At 49.8% G+C, this 24639-nt stretch overlaps 1 protein-coding gene across 2 annotated transcripts in view; it reads right to left on the bottom strand.

Annotated features, from left to right (window-relative positions):
- The window catches only part of UTP14A (UTP14A small subunit processome component), a 68058-nt gene that overhangs the window by 5555 nt on the left and 37864 nt on the right, over positions 1-24639 (bottom strand). For both annotated transcript variants that reach the window (XM_069746095.1, XM_069746094.1), the window contains 7 exons: positions 18512-18631; positions 18328-18422; positions 13088-13211; positions 12919-12996; positions 12061-12424; positions 11399-11829; positions 10534-10727 (listed from right to left, as the gene is read on the bottom strand). In XM_069746095.1, coding sequence (XP_069602196.1) covers positions 10534-10727; positions 11399-11829; positions 12061-12424; positions 12919-12996; positions 13088-13211; positions 18328-18422; positions 18512-18631 — 1406 coding nt within the window. The remainder of the gene's footprint in view (positions 1-10533; positions 10728-11398; positions 11830-12060; positions 12425-12918; positions 12997-13087; positions 13212-18327; positions 18423-18511; positions 18632-24639) is intronic.

Genomic DNA, 24639 nt, shown 5'->3' with positions numbered 1-24639 from the left:
CAATCTTTGGGAGGCAGAATGAAAAAAAAAAAAATCAACAGTATGTGAAGAACTGGTTTTATTTTTTACGCCGTTCCTGATACGGTATAATTGATTAGGCGACTTTATTCTTCGGGTCGGTGCGATTACAGCGATACCAGATCTTTATCGGGTTTGTATGTTTGGCTGCTGTCACACTAAAGACGATTTTTATTTCGAAAACTAATTTTTGCATCACCACATTCTGAGAGCTATAATTTTTCTATATTTCGGCCGACAGTCATGTTATGGCTTGTTTTTTGCAGGATGAGTTGAAGTTTTTATTGGTACCATTTTCGGGCTCATGACATTTTTTGATCGCTTTCTATTCTGAGTGAGACAGAATGAACAAAAACCAGCAATTCAGGAATTGCCTTTTGGTTTTTTTATACCTTTCCGCGTGTGGTAAAATTGATAAGTCAGCTTTATTCTTCAGGTCAGTACAATTACAGGATACCCAATTTATAGATTTTTTTTTTACATTTTGGCACTTTTACAAAATGAGAACTTATAGAAAAACTAATTTTTGCATCACATTATTCTCACAGCTAAGGCTACGTTCACACTAGCGCTGTGTGCCGCTGCATCGGCGACGCAACGCACGCAAAAACGCGGCAAAACGCACGCAAAAACGCTGCATTTTGCGACGCATGCGTCGTTTCTTGCCAAAAATCGGACGCAAGAAAAATGCAACTTGTTGCGTTTTCTTGGTCCGACGCTTGCGGCAAAAAAGACGCATGCGTCGCACAACGCAACAAACAAAAACGCATGCGTCCCCCATGTTAAATATAGGGGCGCATGACGCGTGCGTCGCCCGACGCTAACCCGACGCACACTAGCATAACGCTAGTGTGAACGTAGCCTTACACTGTTTATCCGCTGATGGAGCTCTATGGCTGCTTCTTTTTTGGGGTACAAGATGACGTTTTCTGTGGTACCATTTTTATTCATATCAGTCTTTTTGATCACAGTTAACCGCACTCTTTGTTCAGCAGTATGATAAAGCATTGTTTTTTGCCTATTTTTTTTCTTACGGTGTTCACTGAAGGGGTTGTTAATGAGTGGGATAGTTTTATAGGTCTTGTTGATACCAAATAACAGGATTTTTGGTTGCTTACCGTAAAATCTGTTTCTTGAAGCCTCCATTGGGGGACACAGGAACCATGGGACACAGGAACCATGGGGTGTACGCTGCTGCCACTAGGAGGCTGACACTATGCAAATAACAAAGTTAGCTCCTCCTCTGCAGTGTACACCCCACCGACTGGCATTAAACTCTTCAGTTAGTGAGAAAGCAGTAGGAGAAAGAACAAGGTTGAAAAACCATAACCACAAACTTGAGAACTGTAAACGTGAGAACAGTCAGAGAACATAACAAAAACATTGGGAGGGTGCTGTGTCCCCCAATGGAGGCTTCAAGAAACAGATTTTACGGTAAGCAACCAAAAATCCTGTTTTCTTTATCGCCTCTAATTGGGGGACACAGGAACCATGGGACGTCCCAAAGCAGTCCCAAGGGCGGGAAAAACAGACTTCCATCAGGTCAGAGGACTCACCACTGCCGCCTGCAGGATCCTTCTGCCTAGGCTGGCGTCCGCTGATGCGTAGGTATGGACCTTGTAAAATTTGGCGAACGTGTGGATGGAAGACCAAGTTGCCGCTTTGCACAGCTGTAGGGTGGAAGCCCTGTGGTGCACCGCCCAGGAGGCGCCGACTGCCCGGGTAGAGTGAGCCTTAATCCCAGGAGGGGGCACTCTGTTCTTGACCCGGTAAGCCTCCAAGATTGCCATTCTGATCCATCGAGCAATAGTCGCTTTAGAAGCCGGCTGGCCTCTGCGCGTGCCATCAGGAATGACGAAAAAGGAATCCGTCTTCCGGAAAGTGGACGTTCTGTCCAGATAGATCCTCACAGCCCTGACAAGATCCAGCTTGTTCAATGATCGCTCCAGAGGATGAGTCGGAGCTGGACAAAAGGAAGGTAGAACGATGTCCTCGTTGAGGTGGAAGGTGGAAACCACCTTAGGAAGAAAAGAAGGAGGGGGCCGGAAGACCACCTTGTCCTGGTGAATGACCAAAAACGGAGGACGGCAAGACAGGGCCGCCAGCTCGGAAACGCGGCGAATGGACGTGATGGCCACAAGAAAGGCTACCTTCCATGATAAAACTGATAGAGGAATCTCCCTAAGAGGTTCAAAGGGAGAAACCTTCAGAACGTCCAGTACCAGGTTTAGGTCCCATGCCTCCACAGGGGCCCTGTACGGCGGGACGGCGTGGGCTACCCCCTGAAAGAAGGTCTTAACCTGTGGCCGAGAGGCCAAGGTCTTCTGAAAGAGGATGGAAAGCGCAGAGACCTGACCCTTCAGGGAACTAAGAGCCAGGCCCGAATCCAGTCCTGCCTGAAGGAAGGCCAAAAGAGAAGGCAGGGAAAAAACCATAGGCGGAACGCGGTTGGACTCGCACCAACGGAAGTAGGCCTTCCAGGTGCGGTAGTAGATCCTGGAAGACGAAGGCTTCCGAGCCTGAATCATGGTGTGAATCACCCGGTACGAAAGGCCGGACGCTCTTAGAACCGCGGTCTCAACAGCCACGCCGTTAAACTGAGCGACCGAGAATTCGGGTGGCAGATCGGACCCTGGGACAGCAGATCGGGCCTGTCTGGAAGGCGCCAGGGAGCGTCCGCGAGAAGGTTGACGAGCTCCGCGAACCAAGCTCTCCTGGGCCAATCCGGGGCGATCAGGATGACCGGCACCCCTTCCGCTTTGATCTTCTTCAACAGTTTGGGAAGTAATGGAAGGGGTGGGAACAGGTAGGGCAGCTCGAACTGTGACCAAGGAATGGCCAGAGCATCGACGCCCACTGCGAGAGGATCGCGGGACCTGGAGACGAACTGCGGAACCTTCCTGTTGACTCGGGACGCCGTGAGATCCACATCCGGAGCTCCCCATCGAAGACAAATCTGATGGAAGACCTCCGGATGCAAGGTCCATTCCCCTGCCGCGAGGCCCTCGCGGCTGAGGAAGTCGGCGGCCCAGTTTTCCACGCCGGGGATATGCACCGCGGATATCACCGGAACAGTTGCCTCTGCCCAAAGGAGGATCTTGGATACCTCGGCAAGGGCCAAGGAGCTCCGAGTCCCCCCCTGATGATTGACATATGCCACAGCCGTGGCGTTGTCCGTCTGGATCCGGACTGGAAGGCCCCTGAGGATCCTTTCCCAGTGGCGGAGGGACAGAAAGATGGCCCGAATTTCGAGGACGTTGATCGGCAGAGATGACTCCTGCGGCGACCAACGGCCCTGAACCGTCAGGTGGCGAAAAACCGCACCCCAGCCGATCAGGCTGGCGTCCGTTGTCACCACCTGCCAGTGAACCGGAAGGAAGGACCTGCCCTGGGAGATGAGAGGTGACGTCAGCCACCAGTTGAGAGACCGCCTGACCCGAAAGGAGAGTTTGATCGGTCGATCCAGGGAGAAGACCGACCTGTCCCACTGAGACAGAATGGCTTGCTGAAGGGGTCGCGAATGGAATTGGGCGAAGGGAATCGCTTCCAATGTAGCTACCATCCTCCCCAGAACCTTCATGGCCGAACGGAGGGAGTGAGGTCGAGGACCCTGGAGCAAGCGTATGTCCTGACAAAGAGTGGATCTCTTGTCTTTGGGAAGGAAGACTTTGCTCTGACGAGTGTCGAAAAGCATGCCCAGAAAGATGATGCGCTGAGAAGGAATAAGGCAGGACTTCTTCCGGTTTACCAGCCACCCTAAACGGGCTAAGGTGTCGAGAACAATGGACAGGCTTTCGTGGGCCTGAGCGAAGGACGGAGCCTTGATGAGGATGTCGTCGAGATATGGAAATAGGACCAAGCCTCTGACTCTCAAGATGGCCATCAGCGCCGCCATGATCTTCGTGAACACTCTTGGCGCGGTTGCGAGACCGAACGGCAGGGCGACGAACTGAAAATGATCTCGTTGCACTGCGAAGCGCAGGAAACGGTGATGTCCGGGAAATATCGGGACATGGAGGTAGGCGTCCTGGATATCTATTGAGCATAGAAACTCCTGAGCCTCCATGGAAGCAATTACTGAACGAAGGGATTCCATCCTGAAGTGTCTCAGGCGAACCCTCCTGTTCAGCAATTTGAGGTCCAGAATGGGGCGAACTTTGCCGTCTTTTTTCGGTACCACAAAAAGATTTGAGTAGAAACCCGTGAAGCGTTCTTTTTCTGGGACGGGAACGATTACCCCGGATTTGAGCAGAGAAGCGATGGCTGAGAAGAAGCCCGGAACTAGAGCGGGGTCTCTTGGAGGACGGGATTGGAAGAAACGATCCCGAGGTTGGGAAGCGAACTCTATTTTGTATCCCGAGGATACAACTTCCCTGACCCATGCATCCTCTACTGCAGAAATCCAGACGTCCCTGAAAAGGAGAAGACGGCCGCCCAATCTGGGAGTTGGGCTGGAGTCTTGTCGAGAGTCATGCCGAGGTGGATCTTCCAGTCCTGGGCCTGGAGGATCTACCCTGGGAGAAACGAGGACGCCAGGACGGAGTGGGCCTAAAGGACACCGCCTTCTTCTCTTGACGTGCCTGTGGCCTCTGTTGCTGCTGGGAAAAGGAGTTTGACGCAGCGAAGCGACGAAAAGGCTGAAAAGAACGAAACTGTCGTCTAGGAGGAGGGCGACGAGGCTTAGCCTGGGGGAGAAGAGAACTTGTACCCCCGGTGGCGTCCTTAATTATTTGGTCCAGCTGGGAACCAAAGAGGCGAGAGCCCTGGAAGGGCAGACTAGTAAGGGACTTTTTGGAGGACAAGTCCGCCTGCCAGGCCTTGAGCCAAACGGTCCGGCGGATGGCAACGGCATTGCTGGAAGCTTGAGCCGCACAAGACGCGACATCCAGGGAGGCGGAAACCAGGTATTCACCAGCGTGGGAAATCTGGTTGGCAAGTTCCGCTAATTGTGCGGGAGGCGCCCCGTCCAGGATACCTCGCCGAAGATCCTTGGCCCATTTTGAAATGGATTTTGAAGCCCAAGTGGACGCAAAAGCTGGACATAGAGCCGCTGAAGCCGCTTCAAAAGCAGATTTCGCGAAGGATTCTATAACTCTATCGTTTGAATCCTTCAGAGATGCTCCGCCGGACAGTGGAAGCACCGTGTTGGTGGACAGCCTGGACACAGGTGGATCCACTGAGGGAGAGACCGTCCAATTGGCGGTAAGTTCTGGAGAAAAAGGATATAGCACACCCAGGCGTTTTCCCTTCTGAAAACGCCTAGTGGGGTTCTCTCTCTCTCTGGACAAGATTTCCTCGAATTCAGGATGAGGAGCGAAAAATTTAGAAGGTGGTTTGGCCCGTCTAAATGAAACCGCCTGATCTGCGGGTTCCGTAGAGGGATCCTTGATGCCACAGGTTTGGTTTATTGCCCCAATGGGGTTCTGTACTGTCTCACTCATGGTGGCGATTTGGCTAGGATCCAGCTCTGAAATATCCTCCGAAGGCGCATCAGATAATGCCTCGCCCGACTCAGGGGAGGAGGATCGGTGGGACACCAACCGCAGGGGAGGGCCAAGCGGCGAGATGGAGCGCGAAGAGGACTCAGACCGACGTTCCTGTCTGGACCTTTTGTGGCTTATCAAGGAGGGCTCGGGCGGCGGTTCCTGCGACCCGCTGGCCACTGCAGGGGTCTGCAGGGGTAACCGATCCAGCGCGGACACTAGGGTTTGAGATACCCGTGTTAAATTGGCAACCGATTGTGACAGAGAGGCGGCCCAGCCTGGGATGGGGGGGGATCACTCTCGGGCGGAACAGCCGGGGGATCCTGGGCGGTGGGAACAATCGGGTTGCTGCAGGACTGACACAGCGGGGAGGACTGACCTGAGGGAAGTTTGCTGTTACAGGACGAACATGCAAAGTACGTGACTAAGGCAGAAGATGAAGAAGTCGGAGGACGAGAGCGGCCCCCTTTAGAGTTAGACATTTTGAAGAGGTCCCTGAAGAAAATGCCAGCAGGTTAGGGGACAGTGGGGCAGAGGAGGGTGTCAGTCTGCAGTGCAGAGCTACTCACGGCAGACGAAAAACCCCGGATACCAGGAGCTGCAGGCCTGGAGGAAGATGCTGTGGATCCCCAGCGCAGATGGCGTGCGGTGTTCCCAGCAAGAGCGCTCTGCGAAGTTCCCCCGGCGCAGGAGCGTGGCACGATGAAGAGAACTCGTGCCCTGAGCGTCCAGCAGCGGCGTGGAGGAAGGGGCGGAGCCAGCCGAGATGGCGCCGGTGGGTGGGGAATGCCGGGCAGAGTTTGTCGGGCGGGAGAAAGCCCGCCCGATGATACCGGAAGTGACGGAGCGCGTCACCGGAAGTAGGCCCCGGGGGAAGCCGGGGCCTAAATTAGCGGCCGGTGACCGCTGAAATGGGTGCCGGCGCCGAGGAAAAGGTGCGGGCGTCCCGTCTGACAGGCGCGGCAGCCGCCGCAGAAACAGCGGAGCGCCGGTGTCGGCGCCGGAAGTAGGCCCCGGGAAGAGCCGGGGCCTACATTAAAAGCCGGCCGCCGCAGGAGACGACCGTGGCCGCTGAAAAGGAGGGACTGCCGTGGAGATAAAAACAGAGCGGCTGTCTGTAGTGGGGGCCGCGCCGCAGAGGAAAGGGTCTGGGGCACCGATTAGAGGTGCAGAGCCACCGTGGGAAGGTAGCGCGGCCGGAATTAAAAGCCGCCACGCAAAGGATGGGCCCCGGAAATTGTCCCTAATTGCTGGTACAGGAAGGGTGCTGCCGCAGGAATAGCAGTGCGGCCGCAGAAATGCAGGAAGAAGGGAATCCCGAGGCCCCCCAAATACTCACCTAATATCCCACGCCGTCTACTAACCTTAAAAACGTGGAAGATATTAGACGTCCTTGGAGCTGATGGACGTCCTCGTCTCCTCCGACCGACAGGCTCTGGAAGGCGAGTGGGTGGGGGACGGAGCCAGGACCGGACTTCTGAGCACGCTTGTGTGCTAGGATCTTGGTCCTGGAGAGGGATCTATGAGGATACGGGGTGGCAGTACACGCCGTACTCATAGTCCGCTTTGTGGGACTACAGGTGTGACTGCTCACCCTGTATCCCTTCCAAAAACCTGAAAAAGAAACGACGCACATTGAGGTAGATAAGGGTCTAATGAAAGACCCGTGTCCACCTCCTACTGACACTAAGCTAAACTGAAGAGTTTAATGCCAGTCGGTGGGGTGTACACTGCAGAGGAGGAGCTAACTTTTTTATTTGCATAGTGTCAGCCTCCTAGTGGCAGCAGCATACACCCATGGTTCCTGTGTCCCCCAATGAGAGGCGATAAAGAAATGTGTACTTTTATGGTTTGTTTATTTACATAAATGTATTTATTGGAAAAATATTTGTTCCTTTTTTTAATTTGGGGATTTATAAAAATATTTTATACTTAATATATATTTTTTTACTTTTTACATTGTTCCATCCTGGGAGACCACTGTATGGTGTCAGATCACTGATCTGATACTATCACATCAGCATATGACAGGCAGGGAAGGAGGCTTTTCAGGTCCTGGTCTTAGCAGGCAAGCACAAGCCACCTTCCCTGCAGGACCCTGAAGGACCCCTCGGCCATCTTGCGGACGGTTGTCTCCATGGAGACCATCAGGACAACGCAATTGCATCGCGTTGTCCTGTTGGAAGCGTGCAGGGAACTCATTCCCTGTGCGATGCTCCTCGATGTCACTACTGACAGCGGCAACGGAGGGATTAAATGCCTGCGACCGGTGCTAGCACAGATCGTGGGCATTGCACTGTCACTGAGAGCTGACACCCGCACCAGATACCACAGCGTTCAGCATGGCAGTACATGTATGGCGCATGTCGGGGATGGGTTATCCCACACAAAAAAACGCACCTTTATAACACAATTTGCCCCATGCCCGATCCACGTGCACCACCAGGGTGGTGGGCAGCGACCTCAGTTACTGCAGACTTGTGGACATCATCCCCAGAAGTGGATGTCAGTAATGGAAGCCCACAGAAGTCACGACATGGGCCAAGAGGCAACGCTTCACTGCCCTGCGGACAGCTGCCAGCGAGGAGCTGCTTCTGCCCCATCGCAGCAGTGTTTGGGTGGGTATAATAAAGACCAAAACTCAAAAACTCCGGCATTTGTGCTAATCAGTATCTCTCTGATATTGCACTGAGGGACGCAGGAACCAGGGGTGCATAGTGGTGCGAGGCTGAAGGGGAGATCTGATTGTATGATCATTAAAGGGATGTTCCCATCCTCAGAAATTGGATACTGTCAGAAATAATTACAAATTCTAAGTAATTTTGCAATTTACTGCTTATTACATTTATCAACTGTTCTTCATATAATCAACTTTTTTTTTTTTTTTATTTACAGCTCGCTGCTGTGGAGAAGGAGTGTGTATGCCGTCCAAGTACATCTATAGTGTGTGGCATTCATGGTTTAATTTGGAAAGCTTAACAAAATCAAACAGAAAAGAATGGGGGAAGACTAAGTCTTATACTGAAGTTTCCATAAAGGCTTGTCAAATGCATATACTGGAGCTTCTACAACCCCTGGCAAAAACGATGGAATCACCGGCCTTGGAGGAAGTTCATTCAGTTGTTTAATTTTGTAGAAAGAAAGCCGATCACAGACATGGCACAAAACTAAAGTCATTTCAAATGGCAACTTTCTGGCTTTAAGAAACACAAAGAAATCAAGAACAAAAAGTGTGGTTGTCAGCAATGGTTACTTTTTTTTTTTTAGAACAAGCAGAGGGGAAAAAATTATGGAATCATGAAACACAAACAAACAAAAAACCCTCCAACACATCACTAGTATTTTGCTGCACCACCTCTGGCTTTTCTTACAGTTTGCAATCTCTGAGGCCTGGACTTACTGAGGGTCACACAGGACTCTTCATCAATCTGCCTCCATCTTTCTCTGATTGCTGTTGCTGATCAGCTTTGCAGGTTGGATTCTTCTCATGGAACATTTTCTGCAACTTCCACCAAAGATTTTCAATTGGATTGAGATCCGGACTATTTGCAGCCATGACATTGACCTTATGTGTCTTTTTTCCAGGAATGTTTTCACAGTTTTTGCTCTATGGCAGGATGCATTATCATCTTGAAAAATGATTTCATCATCCCCAAACATCCTTTCAATTGATGGGATAAGAAAAGTGTCCAAAATATCAACATAAACTTGTGCATTTATTGAAGATGTAATGACAGCCGTCTCCCCGGTGCCTTTACCTGACATGCAGCCCCATATCATCAATGACTGTGGAAATCTGCATGTTCTCTTCAGGCAGTCATCTTTATAAATCTCATTGGAACAGCACCAAACAGAAGTTCCAGCATCATCACCTTGTCCAATGCAGATTCGCGATTCATCACTGAATATGACTTTCATCCAGTCATCCACAGTCCACCATTGCTTTTCCTTAGCCCATTGTAACCTTGTTTTTTTCTGTTTAGGTGTTAATGATGGCTTTCATTTAGCTTTTCTGTAGGTAAATCCCATTTCCTTTAGGCGGTTTCTTACAGTTCGGTCACAGACGCTGACTCCAGTTTCCACCCATTCGTTCCTCATTTGTTTTGTTGTGCATTTCCTGTTTTGGAGACATATTGCTTTAAGTTTCTGGTCTTGACACTTTGATGTCTTCCCTGGTGTACCAGTATGTTTGCCTTTAACAACCTTCCCATGTTGTTTGTATTTGGTCCTGATTTTAGACACAGCTGACACTGAACAACCAACATCTTTTGCAACATTGCGTAATGATTTACCCTCTTTGAAGAGTTTGATAATCCTCTCCTTTGTTTCAATTGACATCTCTCATGTTGGAGCCATGATTCATGTCAGTCCACTTGGTGCAGCAGCTCTCCAAGGTGTGATCACAGAATAACGAGCAGATCTAATTTGACGTAGGAGTTAGTTTTGGGAAATGAAATTTAGAGGGCGATTCCATAATTTTTTTCCCACATGAGTGAGCCCATAATTTTTCCCCTATGCTTGTTCTAAAAAAGTCACCATTACTGACTACCACATTTTTTGTTCTTGATTTCTTTTAGTGTTTATTAAAGCCAGAAAGTTGCCATCTGAAATGACTGTAGTTTCGTGCCAGGTCTGTGATCGGCTTTTTTCTCTACAAAATTAAACATGTGAATGAACATCCTCCAAGGCCGGTGATTTGGTAATTTTTGCCAGGGGTTGAATAAAGGCTTGTCAAATGCTTATACTGGAGCTTCTATGGGGGCATACAAAATGCTTATACTTGAGCTTCCATAAGAGCTTGGCAAATGCTTAAAATAGAGCTTCTACAAGGGCTGCTCCAGCATAAGCATTTGGTATGCCCCCATAGAAGCTCCAGTATAAGCATTTGACCTTCTATAAGGACTTGGCAAATGCTTATACAGGAAATTGCTCATGTGTTATATTATGTAAGTTTGTGAAAATTATTATTTCTTTGGGTGAGTATCTGCGTTGTGGGGTCCTCGGTGCGGACTATGTAAGGGTGGGCACTCACCTGCGTCGTTTACGTGGGTTGACCTGAATGTTGGTCCCGCCCCACTCCCCCCAGCCCGGCAGCACCAGGCTGATGTCTTTGGGCTCCGAGGCTTCTTCTGCTTTGCGCTTCTCCTTTAGGAAATCATTGACGACATCGTCCCCAGCAAACGCCTCCTGGATCATCATTTTCTGCCTCGTTTCAAGGTCATCAACCTAAACATCGAAAGGGAACGGAAAAGCCAAAACGTTATTACCGAAACCGGATCCCGAGGGTTAAAATGCTACTACTTTCTGCTGGCAGTTACTGATGCTGCAATGCATTCTGGGAAATGTAGTATTTTCTGCATTGCCCACTGAAAAGGAAGATGCAACAGTCACATCCCCACAGCAGAGCATCAAGTACAGGCAGGGGCAGCAGCGAGGCGCGCGCTCTGGCAGAGTAGCCCCGTCGAGGACCATTATTCTGCAGGACAAGTGACCATACAGCATTGAAAACGGGGGGGGGAGGTAGGCTAGCTGTGGTGGAAAGGAGAGAAAAATAAAATCCCACCATTGCTTTTTTGAGGATTATTTTTGCAGCATTGGTAGTGACCTGGTCCCATGAGTCTCCAGGTCGGTGCGATGGGAGCTGCTGTGGTCAGAGACTGACCGCAGCCTATAAATGGTTATCCAGCAGTGATCGGAGCTGCAGCAGATGCCGGGTGTTACACGGATCCAGGGCCCACTACATACTTGTGAACATTATTCACAACACAATCCTACGTTTTATGTCGGGAAGGTGTTAACTAGTATTGCAGCAGACTTGTGACTGCAGCGTTGGCTGTGAATGGAGGAGATTCTAAGTGTGTACAGTCATTTGTAACCTGTAAAGTTCGACCACTCACCTCCTCCTCATCCTCCTCCGTCTCCATAGTGGTAGGAATCAGCGGCGCCTGCACCGCTCGCACCTTTGCCGGTAGAATGTCCTGGGAATTGATGAGTTTTGATTTCTTGGTTGGATTTTTCCCTCTCGGTTGCGAGATCTTCTCGGTCGTCTCCTGCAGCAGCATCTCCGGCTCCCCGAGATCCTCGAGGTCTTCCAGGGTCCTGGTCCGCTCCAGACTCTCTATTAGTAACGGACCTTCTTCCTCGGTTCTGTTCTGCTCCATCTTCTCTTCTGTGTGTGCAGCTCCTGACTGCTCCTCTTCCTCCGGAGCGGCGCTCTTTGCCTGCAGGGTCTCTTCTTTCTTGTTCTGCTCCAACATCCTCTGGAATAATCTATTGAACTGCGACACTTCCAGGGCATTGTCCTCCGCTGTGCTGCCCACCACCGACCCTGCACAAGAAATAAGAGGTTATGGGGAGTGGAGACAGAGGAGGGATGACCCAGCTAGTGCTGCGGGCACCGGACCATTCTGCAGAATCTGCTCTGAGACTTATGTTATTCCTCCAGGTAACAGATATATAAACCTATACAGACTGTGCCGGGACCCTCCGTTAAGGGCAGGGGTCCGCAGCCTCCACAGGATGGTCAGATCATCAGTGGTCCGGTAGGACCAGTACTCACCCTGCTCTGGGTCCGCAGACTCCTGCTCTGCCAGTTCTTGGCGTATAAGTCTTCTGTCTGCAAACTCTTGCAGTAATGTCTCTTCTTCCTCTTCCTCCTCCTCATCGTCATCCTCTTGCTCCTTGGTCTTCGTGTTCACCTCTTCCTCCATCCGCGTCTCCTCCAGACCCCCGGCCTGTTGTGCGTCACTTCGCAGCTTTCCAGACATCCAGGGGTTCGCTCCCTGGAGACTCATTTGTGCCTCATTGACGAAGTCAGGGATGGTCTCTTCTGCCTCGTCCTCCTCTTCCTCCTCGGACACCACCTCGATTCTTCGGGTCAGCTCCCGGTGTTTGTGCAGCTGTTCCTGCATCGCTTTACGGGCCTAAAAGATGGTAAAAGGAGAGCATGTGACTGACCGAATGCAGGGAAAGGGGGCAATGCAGAGCACAAGAGCAACCATGGACACACCTTGCCTCAAATACTCTGTGCTGCTGAAATTCTCACATACAACTCCGCAGATCACCTGTACATTCCCCTTATAAAATACTCTGTGCTGCTGGAGGACCCCCCTCTTTCTGCCACGTTACTCAATCTATGAACCCCCACAAGACCAGTGCAATGCTCTCCTGACATACTCTGTGCTGCTGGGGCTCACACTACTGGGTCTATGAGATCAGCAAACTCCTCATCTGAAATACTCTGCACAGCTGGTAATTCATCACTAACATTCCCCACAGAAAGCTCCTAGAACATAAACACTGTGCTGCTGTGGTCGCCATCATCATCATCATCATCAGATCTCTGCAGGACTCCTGTCGCTGGATCAGGATCCATAAGTGGCAAACGCCTGTAGAGAGAACAAATAGAGCCGCTCACCCCCTCGTCGTACTTGGCCATGATGGCCTTGGACTTCGCCCACTTCCCGCTGTTCTGGTGCTTCAGAGACATCCGCTCCTGGAGAGAGAGGAGAGAGGTCAGGAAAAGAGAGCGGACAGGGAAATCCCGACAATAGCCGCCCCCCCGAAACACTGCGCCCCACAATCACCATCATCCGGGCCTTCTCCAGCTTCTCCAACTCTTCAAGGGCAGCTTCAGGATCAATCTTCCGCAGCTCCTCAAACTTCTTCAAGGTTTCCTTCTTCTTGACTTTTCTTAGCAGACGGTGATACCTGAAAGAATCAGAGCAGAGGTAAGAGCAGAAATCCCTGCACCGGCGATGTGTAAAGGACGGGGCGTGAGAGAAGAGTGCAAAAGTGATGTGAATGTAAATGTATGTACACAGTGACTGCACCATTATTATTATTATTATTATACATTTTTATAGCGCCATTTATTCCATGGCGCTTTACATGTGAATACGGGGCAAATATAGACAAATACATTAAACATGAGCAGATAACAAGGCACACGAGTACATAAGGAGGGAGGACCCTGCCCGCGAGGGCTCACAGTCTGCAGGGGGTGGGTGAGGATACACTAGGAGAGGGAAGAGCTGGCTGTACGGCTGTTCAGTAGGTTGAGGATCACTGCAGGCTGTAGGCTTGTCGGAAGAGATGAGTCTTCAGGTTCTTTTTGAAGGTTTCTATGGTAGGCGCAAGTCTGATGTGTTGGGGTAGAGAGTTCCAGAGTATGGGGGAAGCACGGGAGAAGTCTTGGATGCGGTTATGGGAAGAAGAGATGAGAGGGGAGTAGAGAAGGAGGTCTTGGGAGGATCGGAGGTCGCGTGTAGGTAGGTACCGGGAGACCATGTCACAGATGTATGGAGGAGACAGGTTGTGGATGGCTTTGTATGTCAGTGTGAGGGTTTTGAACTGGAGTCTCTGGGCGATAGGAAGCCAGTGAAGGGCTTGACACAGGGGAGAGGCTGGGGAATAGCGGGGGGACAGGTGGATTAGTCGGGCAGCAGAGTGTAGGATGGATTGGAGTGGTGCCAGAGTGCTAGAGGGGAGTCCAGAGAGTAGGAGGTTGCAGTAGTCGAGGCGGGAGATGATAAGGGCATGCACTAGCGTTTTTGCAGTGTTGCGGTCAAGGAAAGCACGGATCCGGGAAATATTTTTGAGTTTGAGACGACAGGAGGAGGCAAGGGCTTGGATATGTGGCTTGAAAGAGAGGGCAGAGTCGAGGATCACCCCGAGGCACCGGGCGTGTGGGACTGGGGATAGTGAGCAGCCATTGACATTGATGGATAGGTCTGGTGGAGGGGTAGAGTGAGATGGGGGAAAGATGATGAATTCTGTTTTGTCCATCTTCAGTTGTAGAAAGCGAGCAGAAAAGAAGGCTGAAATGGCAGACAGACAGTGCGGGATTTTGGTAAGCAAGGAGGAGAGGTCAGGTCCGGAGAGGTAGATCTGCGTGTCGTCAGCGTAGAGATGATACTGCATACCGTGGGATTCTATGAGCTGTCCCAGGCCGAAAGTGTAGATGGAGAAGAGTAGGGGTCCTAGAACAGAGCCTTGAGGAACACCGACTGACAAGGGGCGAAGTGAGGAGGTGGTGTGGGGGAGGGAGACACTGAATGTTCGGTCTGTCAGATATGACGAGATCCAGGAAAGGGCCAAGTCTGTGATGCCAAGAGATGAGAGAATTTGTAGCAAAAGGGAGTGGTCTACAGTGTCAAAGGCAGAAGACAAGTCCAGGAGAAGGAGGACAGAGTAGTGTCGCTTGCTCCTGGCAGTTAGTAGGTCATTGGTGACTTTAGTTAGGGCAGTTTCAGTTGAGTGATGGGAACGGAAGCCTGATTGTAACCGATCAAAGAGGGAGCAGGAGGAGAAGTGGGAGGACAGTTCAAGATGGACGTGTTGCTCCAGCAATTTGGAGGCATAAGGGAGAAGAGATATTGGGCGATAGCTAGACACAGAGGATGGGTCGAGGGAGGGCTTTTTGAGGATGGGTGTGATCTTGGCATGCTTGAAGGATGAGGGAAAGACACCTGTTGTGAGTGAGAGGTTGAAGAGGTGCGTTAGGGTTGGGATGAAGACCGTGGAAAGGTTAGGGATGAGGTGGGATGGGAGCGGGTCAAGCGTGCAGGTGGTGAGGTGTGATCTTGACAGGAGGGTGGAGAGCTGATCTTCTGTCATGGTGGAGAAGCTGGTTTTGGAGGAGCAGGGTTGAGCAGCTAAGAGGGGCAGTGGGCGCTGTGGGCCAAAGCTTTCTCTGATCGTATCGATCTTCTGTTTAAAGAAAGAGGCGAAGTCTTCAGCAGAAATGAGGGGGGAGGGAGGAGGTGCTGGGGGACGGAGTAGAGAATTGAAAGTGTTGAAAAGCTGTTTAGGGTTGTGGGACAGGGAGGATATGAGGGATGAGAAGTAAGTTTGTTTTGCGGCAGTGAGCGCAGACTTGAAGCTGGCGAGGGACTGCTTGTATGCAGTGAAGTGGTCGGCAGAGTGGGATCGCTTCCATCTCCGCTCAGCAATCCTGGAAGCCCGTCTCAATTCTTTGGTCAGGCTGGTCAGCTGGTCAGGCTGGTCTGCTGGTGCACCAGCAGAATAGTGAGTGCAGCTCTGGAGTATAATACAGGATGTAACTCAGGATCAGTAATGTAATGTATGTACACAGTGACTGCACCAGCAGAATAGTGAGTGCAGCTCTGGGGTATAATACAGGATGTAACTCAGGATCAGTGATCTAATGTATGTACACAGTGACTGCACCAGCAGAATAGTGAGTGCAGCTCTGGAGTATAATACAGGATGTAACTCAGGATCAGTAATGTAATGTATGTACACAGTGACTGCACCAGCAGAATAGTGAGTGCAGCTCTGGAGTATAATACAGGATGTAACTCAGGATCAGTAATGTAATGTATGTACACAGTGACTGCACCAGCAGAATAGTGAGTGCAGCTCTGGGGTATAATACAGGAGGTAACTCAGGATCAGTAATGTAATGTATGTACACAGTGACTGCACCAGCAGAATAGTGAGTGCAGCTCTGGAGTATAATACAGGATGTAACTCAGGATCAGTAATGTAATGTATGTACACAGTGACTGCACCAGCAGAATAGTGAGTGCAGCTCTGGGGTATAATACAGGAGGTAACTCAGGATCAGTAATGTAATGTATGTACACAGTGACTGCACCAGCAGAATAGTGAGTGCAGCTCTGGGGTATAATACAGGAGGTAACTCAGGATCAGTAATGTAATGTATGTACACAGTGACTGCACCAGCAGAATAGTGAGTACAGCTCTGGGGTTTAATACAGGATGTAACTCAGAATCAGTAATGTAATGTATGTACACAGTGACTGCACCAGCAGAATAGTGAGTGCAGCTCTGGAGTATAATACAGGATGTAACTCAGGATCAGTAATGTAATGTATGTACACAGTGACTGCACCAGCAGAATAGTGAGTGCAGCTCTGGAGTATAATACAGGATATAACTCAGGATCAGTAATGTAATGTATGTACACAGTGACTGCAGCAGCAGAATAGTGAGTGCAGCTCTGGAGTATAATACAGGAGGTAACTCAGGATCAGTTATGTAATGTATGTACACAGTGACTGCACCAGCAGAATAGTGAGTGCAGCTCTGGAGTATAATACAGGAGGTAACTCAGGATCAGTTATGTAATGTATGTACACAGTGACTGCACCAGCAGAATAGTGAGTGCAGCTCTGGGGTATAATACAGGAGGTAACTCAGGATCAGTAATGTAATGTAATGTATGTACACAGTGACTGCACCAGCAGAATAGTGAGTTCAGCTCTGGGGTATAATACACGACGTAACTCAGGATCAGTAATGTAATGTATGTACACAGTGACTGCACCAGCAGAATAGTGAGTGCAGCTCTGGGGTATAATACAGGAGGTAACTCAGGATCAGTAATGTAATGTATGCACACAGTGACTGCACCAGCAGAATAGTGAGTGCAGCCCTAGAGTATAATACAGGATGTAACTCAGGATCAGTAATGTAATGTATGTACACAGTGACTGCACCAGCAGAATAGTGAGCGCAGCTCTGGGGTATAATACAGGATGTAACTCAGGATCAGTAATGTAATGTATGTACACAGTGACTGCACCAGCAGAATAGTGAGCGCAGCTCTGGGGTATAATACAGGATGTAACTCAGGATCAGTTATGTAATGTATGTATACAGTGACTGCACCAGCAGAATAGTGAGTGCAGCTCTGGGGTATAATACAGGATGTAACTCAGGATCAGTAATGTAATGTATGTACACAGTGACTGCACCAGCAGAATAGTGAGTGCAGCTCTGGGGTATAATACAGGAGGTAACTCAGGATCAGTAATGTAATGTATGTACACAGTGACTGCACCAGCAGAATAGTGAGTGCAGCTCTGGAGTATAATACAGGATGTAACTCAGGATCAGTAATGTAATGTATGTATACAGTGACTGCACCAGCAGAATAGTGAGTGCAGCTCTGGGGTATAATACAGGATGTAACTCAGGATCAGTAATGTAATGTATGTACACAGTGACTGCACCAGCAGAATAGTGAGTGCAGCTCTGGGGTATAATACAGGATGTAACTCAGGATCAGTAATGTAATGTATGTACACAGTGACTGCACCAGCAGAATAGTGAGTGCAGCTCTGGGGTATAATACTGGAGGTAACTCAGTATCAGTAATGTAATGTATGTACACAGTGACTGCACCAGCAGAATAGTGAGTGCAGCTCTGGGGTATAATACTGGAGGTAACTCAGGATCAGTAATGTAATGTATGTACACAGTGACTGCACCAGCAGAATAGTGAGTGCAGCTCTGGGGTATAATACTGGAGGTAACTCAGGATCAGTAATGTAATGTATGTACACAGTGACTGCACCAGCAGAATAGTGAATGCAGCTCTGGGGTATAATACTGGAGGTAACTCAGGATCAGTAATGTAATGTATGTACACAGTGACTGCACCAGCAGAATAGTGAGTGCAGCTCTGGGGTATAATACAGGATGTAACCCAGGATCAGTAATGTAATGTATGTACACAGTGACTGCACCAGCAGAATAGTGAGTGCAGCTCTGGAGTATAATACAGGATGTAACTCAGGATCAGTAATGTAATGTATGTACACAGTGACTGCACCAGCAGAATAGTGAGTGCAGCTCTGGGGTATAATACTGGAGGTAACTCAGGATCAGTAATGTAATGTATGTACACAGTGACTGCACCAGCAGAATAGTGAATGCAGCTCTGGGGTATAATACTGGAGGTAACTCAGGATCAGTAATGTAATGTATGTACACAGTGACTGCACCAGCAGAATAGTGAGTGCAGCTCTGGGGTATAATACAGGAGTTTTCTTACATTTTACTTTTGATCTTCTTTTGTCTTCGTGCTTTTGCCTCATAGTAGGACTGGAGGGCTCTTGCTTTTTGGAGCTCTGCCCGGCGCTCCTTTGCCTAAATGAAGACATACATGACTCCTCAGCACGTGCACCGATCTCAGCTCCTCCCGTTTGTACACCGCCGCCCTCCTGCGTCCCTCTTACCTCTTCCAGGCTCATGGCTTTCAGCGATGCCTCCTCCACCGGTGTCAGCAGCGGATCCGTGATGGGCTGTTTATTCTTATGAAGGATGCGAAATATCTCCATCTCCAGCGGAGTCTTCGCCTAAGGAAAAAAAAAAAGTTTTAAAACCACATGTACATCTTTAGAAGGATTGGGAAAGTTTTTCTTTATGAAATAATTTGTATGTGCCTTGTTTCACTCATGTTTATTGTACTTGTCTATATTTGCCCCGTTCACATGTAAAGCGCCATGGAATAAATAGCGCTATAAAAATGAATAATAACAATTACCGTATATACTCGAGTATAAGCCGAGATTTTCAGCCCAAATTTTTGGGCTGAAAGTGCCCCTCTCAGCTTATACTCGAGTCAAGGTGGGCGGCAGGGTCGGCGGGTGAGGGGGTGAGGGCGCTGAGGTATACTTACCTAGTCCCAGCGATCGTCGCGCTCCTCCTGCCATCCCACGGTCTTCTGTGCTGCAGCGTCTTCCCCTCTTCAGCGGTCACGTGGGACCGCTCATTAGAAAAATGAATAGGCGGCTCCACCCCCCATAGGGGTGGAGCCGCGTATTCATTTCTCTAATCAGCGCTGCCGGTGACCGCTGATAGAGAAAGAAGCTGCGGCACCGAAGACCATGTGACAGGCAGAGGGAGCGTCAGGAGCGGCAGGACTAGGTAAGTATGTAATATTCACCTGTCCGCGTTCCAGCCGCCGGGCGTCGCTCCATCTTCCCGGCGCCTCCATCTTCCCGGAGTCTGCGCTCTGTCTGTTCAGGTCAGAGGGCGCGATGACGCATATAGTGTGCGCGGCGCCCTCTGCCTGATCAGTCAGAGCAGAGACGCCGGGAAGATGGAGGCGCCGGGACCGGACGCTGGGAGCTGCAATCAAGGGAGGTGAGTATGTGTTTTTTTTTTTTTTTATTGCAGCAGCAGAAGCACAGATTTATGTGGAGCATCTATGGGGAAATATGAACGGTGCAGAGCACTATATGGGGCACAGCTATGGGGCACAATGAACGGTGCAGAGCACTATATATGGGGCACAGCTATGGGGCACAATGAACGGTGCAGAGCACTATATATGGGGCACAATGAACGGTGCCGAGCACTGTATATGGGGCACAGCTATGGGGCACAATGAACGGTGCAGAGCACTATATATGGGGCACAGCTATGGGGCACAATGAACGGTGCAGAGAACTGTAAAAGGGGCACAATGAACGGTGCAGAGCACTGTATATGGGGCACAGCTATGGGGCACAATGAACGGTGCAGAGCACTAAATATGGGGCACAGCTATGGGGCACAATGAACGGTGCAGAGCACTATATATGGGGCACAGCTATGGGGCACAATGAATGGTGCCGAGCACTGTATATGGGGCACAGCTATGGGGCACAATGAACGGTGCAGAGCACTATATATGGGGCACAATGAACGGTGCCGAGCACTGTATATGGGGCACAGCTATGGGGCACAATGAACGGTGCAGAGCACTATATATGGGGCACAGCTATGGGGCACAATGAACGGTGCAGAGAACTGTAAAAGGGGCACAATGAACGGTGCAGAGCACTGTATATGGGGCACAGCTATGGGGCACAATGAACGGTGCAGAGCACTAAATATGGGGCACAGCTATGGGGCACAATGAACGGTGCAGAGCACTATATATGGGGCACAGCTATGGGGCACAATGAACGGTGCAGAGCACTGTATATGGGGCACAGCTATGGGGCACAATGAACGGTGCAGAGCACTGTATATGGGGCACAATGAACGGTGCAGAGCACTGTATGGGGCACAGCTATGGGGCACAATGAACTGTGCAGAGCACTATATATGGGGCACAGCTATGGGGCACAATGAACGGTGCAGAGCACTGTATATGGGGCACAGCTATGGGGCACAATGAACGGTGCAGAGCACTATATATGGGGCACAGCTATGGGGCACAATGAACGGTGCAGAGCACTGTATATGGGGCACAGCTATGGGGCACAATGAACGGTGCAGAGCACTGTATATGGGGCACAGCTATGGGGCACAATGAACGGTGCAGAGCACTGTATATGGGGCACAGCTATGGGGCACAATGAACGGTGCAGAGCACTGTATATGGGGCACAGCTATGGGGCACAATGAACGGTGCAGAGCACTATATATGGGGCACAGCTATGGGGCACAATGAACGGTGCAGAGCATTGTATATGGGGCACAGCTATGGGGCACAATGAACGGTGCAGAGCACTGTATGGGGCACAGCTATGGGGCACAATGAACGGTGCAGAGCATTGTATATGGGGCACAGCTATGGGGCACAATGAACGGTGCAGAGCATTGTATATGGGGCACAGATATGGGGCACAATGAACGGTGCAGAGCACTGTATGGGGCACAGCTATGGGACAAAATGAACGGTGCAGAGCATTGTATATGGGGCACAGATATGGGGCAATAATGAACGGTGCAGAGCACTATATGGCACAGCTATGGGACAAAATGAACGGTGCAGAGCACTATATGGGGCACAGCTATGGGGAAATATGAACGGTGCAGAGCACTATATGGCACAGCTATGGGGAAATAATGATCTATTTTTATTTTTTAAATTCACCGGTAAATGCTGCATTTCCACCCTAGGTTTATACTCGAGTCAATAAGTTTTCCCAGTTTTTTGTGGCAAAATTAGGGGGGGTCGGCTTATACTCGGGTCGGCTTATACTCGAGTATATACGGTAAGTTCTGTCCTTCGTCACTGAAGAATTCTGCACTATGAATGTCACCGCCTAATGGGGACCCGTCATGTGCCGAAATGTTATGTTATAATGCTGCCAACCGACGCGCTGCTGCAGAGCGAGCCGCCAATCATAGTGCCAGGCTGTGCTCACAGTGGTGTACTGAGCTATACACTGTGTGCAGAATTATTAGGCAAGTTGCAGTTTAGAGGATTATTTTTATTATTGATCAACAACTATGTTCTCAATTAACCCAAAAGACTCAAATATCAAAGCTTAATATTTTTGGAAGTTGCAGTGGTTTTTTTTTTAGATTTGGCTCTTAGGAGGATATGTGTTTGTGCAGGTAACAATTACTGTGCAGAATTATTAGGCAACTTAATAAAAACCAAATATATTCCCATCTCACTTGTTCATTTTCACCAGGTAAACCAATATAACTGCACAAAATTCAGAGATAAACATTTCTGACATGCAAAAATAAAACCCCAAAAAATGAGTGCCCACTATAGCCCCCTTTCTTTCTGATGACACTCAGCCGCCTCCATCCATAGATTCTGTCAGTTGCTTGATCTGTTTACGATGAACATTGGTGCAGCAGCCACCACAGCCTCCAGACACTGCTCCGAGAGGTGGACTGTGCTCCCTCCCTGTAGATCTCACAGGTTCTCTATGGGGTTCAGGTCAGGTGAACAAGGGGCCATGTCATTATTTTTTCTTCTTGGAGACCTTCACTGGCCAGCCACGCTGTGGAGTAGTTGGAGCAGGGCCGGCTCCAGGTTTTCGAGGGCCCCGGGCGAAAGAGTCTCAGTGGGCCCCCCCCTTTAACACATACCCTGATTTATGATGCACAGATACGGCAGAGAAATGTATAGTACAATGCCAGATTTCACTTCTTACATGAGTGACAGCTATTGTAGATTCTGCAGTGTATATATACAGGAGGAAAGGTGCTGTGCAGTGTATATATACAGGAGAGATGCTGTGCAGTGTATATATACAGGAGGAAAGGTGCTGTGCAGTGAATATATACAGGAGAGGTGCTGTGCAGTGTATATATACAGGAGGAAAGGTGCTGTGCAGTGTATATATACAGGAGAGATGCTTTTCTGTTTTGAGTTTTTCTATGAAACAAAGACTTTTCTACATAAACAACGTTGTTTGGTTTTGCGGCCCCAACAGATCTGTGCTACAAAGTAACAGGCGGCTCGGGCATTAATGAGGGACCTGATGCTGAATCCTTTCCACAAACCCTAATGACCCAATTAGTGCCCCGCCATTAGAAGCTCATTAAACGCCTCCCTGTCCCGAGCAGTCATGTACAGTATGGGGGGATCCTGCAGCCCACCCCCTGACTGCTCCATACCATACACTGCCCTCTGTCGCGCTCACTATTATCCTGTGCATTTCTCCGTCATCGTTACCCCATGTTACACTTGTCACCCCCCACTACAGAGTAGCAGGGCAGCCAATGTCACCCCCTCCTGGACCCTAATGGCAGCAGGAAATGTCTGCTCCTCTATTGGGTTGGAACCTGATTTAATCAAGGAATAATGTGGATTTGTTGCCGGTGGCTGCAGGGGAAGGGTTAAGTGATGCCATGTCCTTGGTGGGAGCAGTGGCAGCTGCTGGGACCTGGACAGACACAACCAATGTTGCTGTGACTGCACAGTGTGACCTGGAGGAGAGAAGCTGAGACTCCGGAGCAGAAATCACCCACATGCCAGCACTGGGCAGAGTCCCTCCAGTCACCAGCCTGGGGCCACGGGGCCCCAACCTACAGCCCACAGCTCAGTTTTATCCATGGCAGCAGCTCCCCTTCCTCCTGGCATCTGGTTAACCCCATTTATGCGGGTCGGATTGTTATCTTTAAGGTTCAGCAATAACCTTCATACAGATGGGAAGGGGTTAAGCTTCTTCCTACCCCACTGGTGCAGGTTTGGTGCAGCATGCATGTATTCTGGGAGAGCTGGGCGGCTACAGGCTGCACCCCACCAGCTGCTCCTCCAGACATCACCCACATTTTTAGGCAGCGGAGACAGACAGCAGCAGACTGAGCCACAACTGCAAGATACCTTTGCACTCACTCAGGCACTGGTAGGACGGAGCTCTGGAATCTGCCTGATAAACTTCAGCACTGTCCGCAGCCACCCAGGGGGGAGAGCAGAGAACGTGCTCTCTCCGCCCACAATGTCACACTGGCTGCCTTCTGTTAACCCCTATGTGTGCCTGCCTGGCTGCACTGACTGAGTGAGAAGATCCTTGTGTCAGAGCTGGCACATAGGGGTTAAGAGAACGCAGCCAGTGTGACTTTGTGGGGGGAGAGAGCATGTTATCTCCTGCTCTGCTCTCCCAGCTGTATCTATGACAGCTAAGTGGGCCCCCCCTCTCCCCAGGGCCCCGGCATTTGCCCGCTGTGCCGGGTGCTGACGCCGGCCCTGAGTTGGAGGCATGTGATGGAGCATTGTCCGGCATGAAAATCATGTTTTTCTTGAACGATACCGACTTCTTTCTGTACCACTGCTTGAAGAAGTCTTCCAGAAACTGGCAGGAGGTCTGGGAGTTGAGCTTCTCTCCATCCTCAACCCGAAAAGGTCCAACAAGTCCATCTTTGATGACACCAGCCCAGACCAGTCCCCACCTCCACCTTGCTGGGTCTGAGTCGGAGTGGAGCTCTCTGCCCTTTACTGATCCGGCCTCTGGCCCATCCATCCGGCCCATCAAGAGTCACTCATTTCATCAGTCCATAAAACCTTTGAGAAGTCAGTCTTATGATATTTCTTGGCCCTGTCTTGACGTTTTATCTTATGTTTCTTGTTCACAGGTGGTCGTTTTCAGCCTTCCTTACCTTGGCCATGTCCCTGAGTATCGCACTCCTTGTGCTTTTTGTTACTCCAGTAACGTTGCAGCTCTGAAATATGGCAAAACTGGTGGCAAATGGCATCTTGGCAGCTTCACGCTTGATTTTCCTCAATTCAAGGGCAGCTATTTTGCGCCTTTTTTGCCCAACACGCTTCTTGCGACCCTGTTGGCTATTGGCCATGAAACGCTTGATTGTTCGGTGATCACGCTGCAAAAGTTTGGCAATTTCCGGACTGCTGCTCCCTCTGCAAGACATCTCACAATTGTGGACTTTTCAGAGCCGTCAAATCTCTCTTCTGACCCATTTTGCCAAAGGAGAGGAAGTTGCCTAATAATTAAGCACACCTTATATAGGGTTCTGATGACATTAGACGACACCCCTCCTCATTACAGAGATGCAATCACCGGATTTACTGAATTGGTAGTTGGCTCTCAGCCTGAACAGCTTAGAGTAGGACAACAAGTATAAAAAGTATCATGTGATCAAAATACAACTTGCCTAATAATTCTGC

Source organism: Ranitomeya imitator, chromosome 2 (genome assembly GCF_032444005.1).
Source record: "Ranitomeya imitator isolate aRanImi1 chromosome 2, aRanImi1.pri, whole genome shotgun sequence".
Lineage (NCBI taxonomy): Eukaryota > Metazoa > Chordata > Amphibia > Anura > Dendrobatidae > Ranitomeya > Ranitomeya imitator.
Note: the sequence above shows the minus strand (reverse complement) of the source record. Positions and strands in the feature narration are given on the sequence as shown.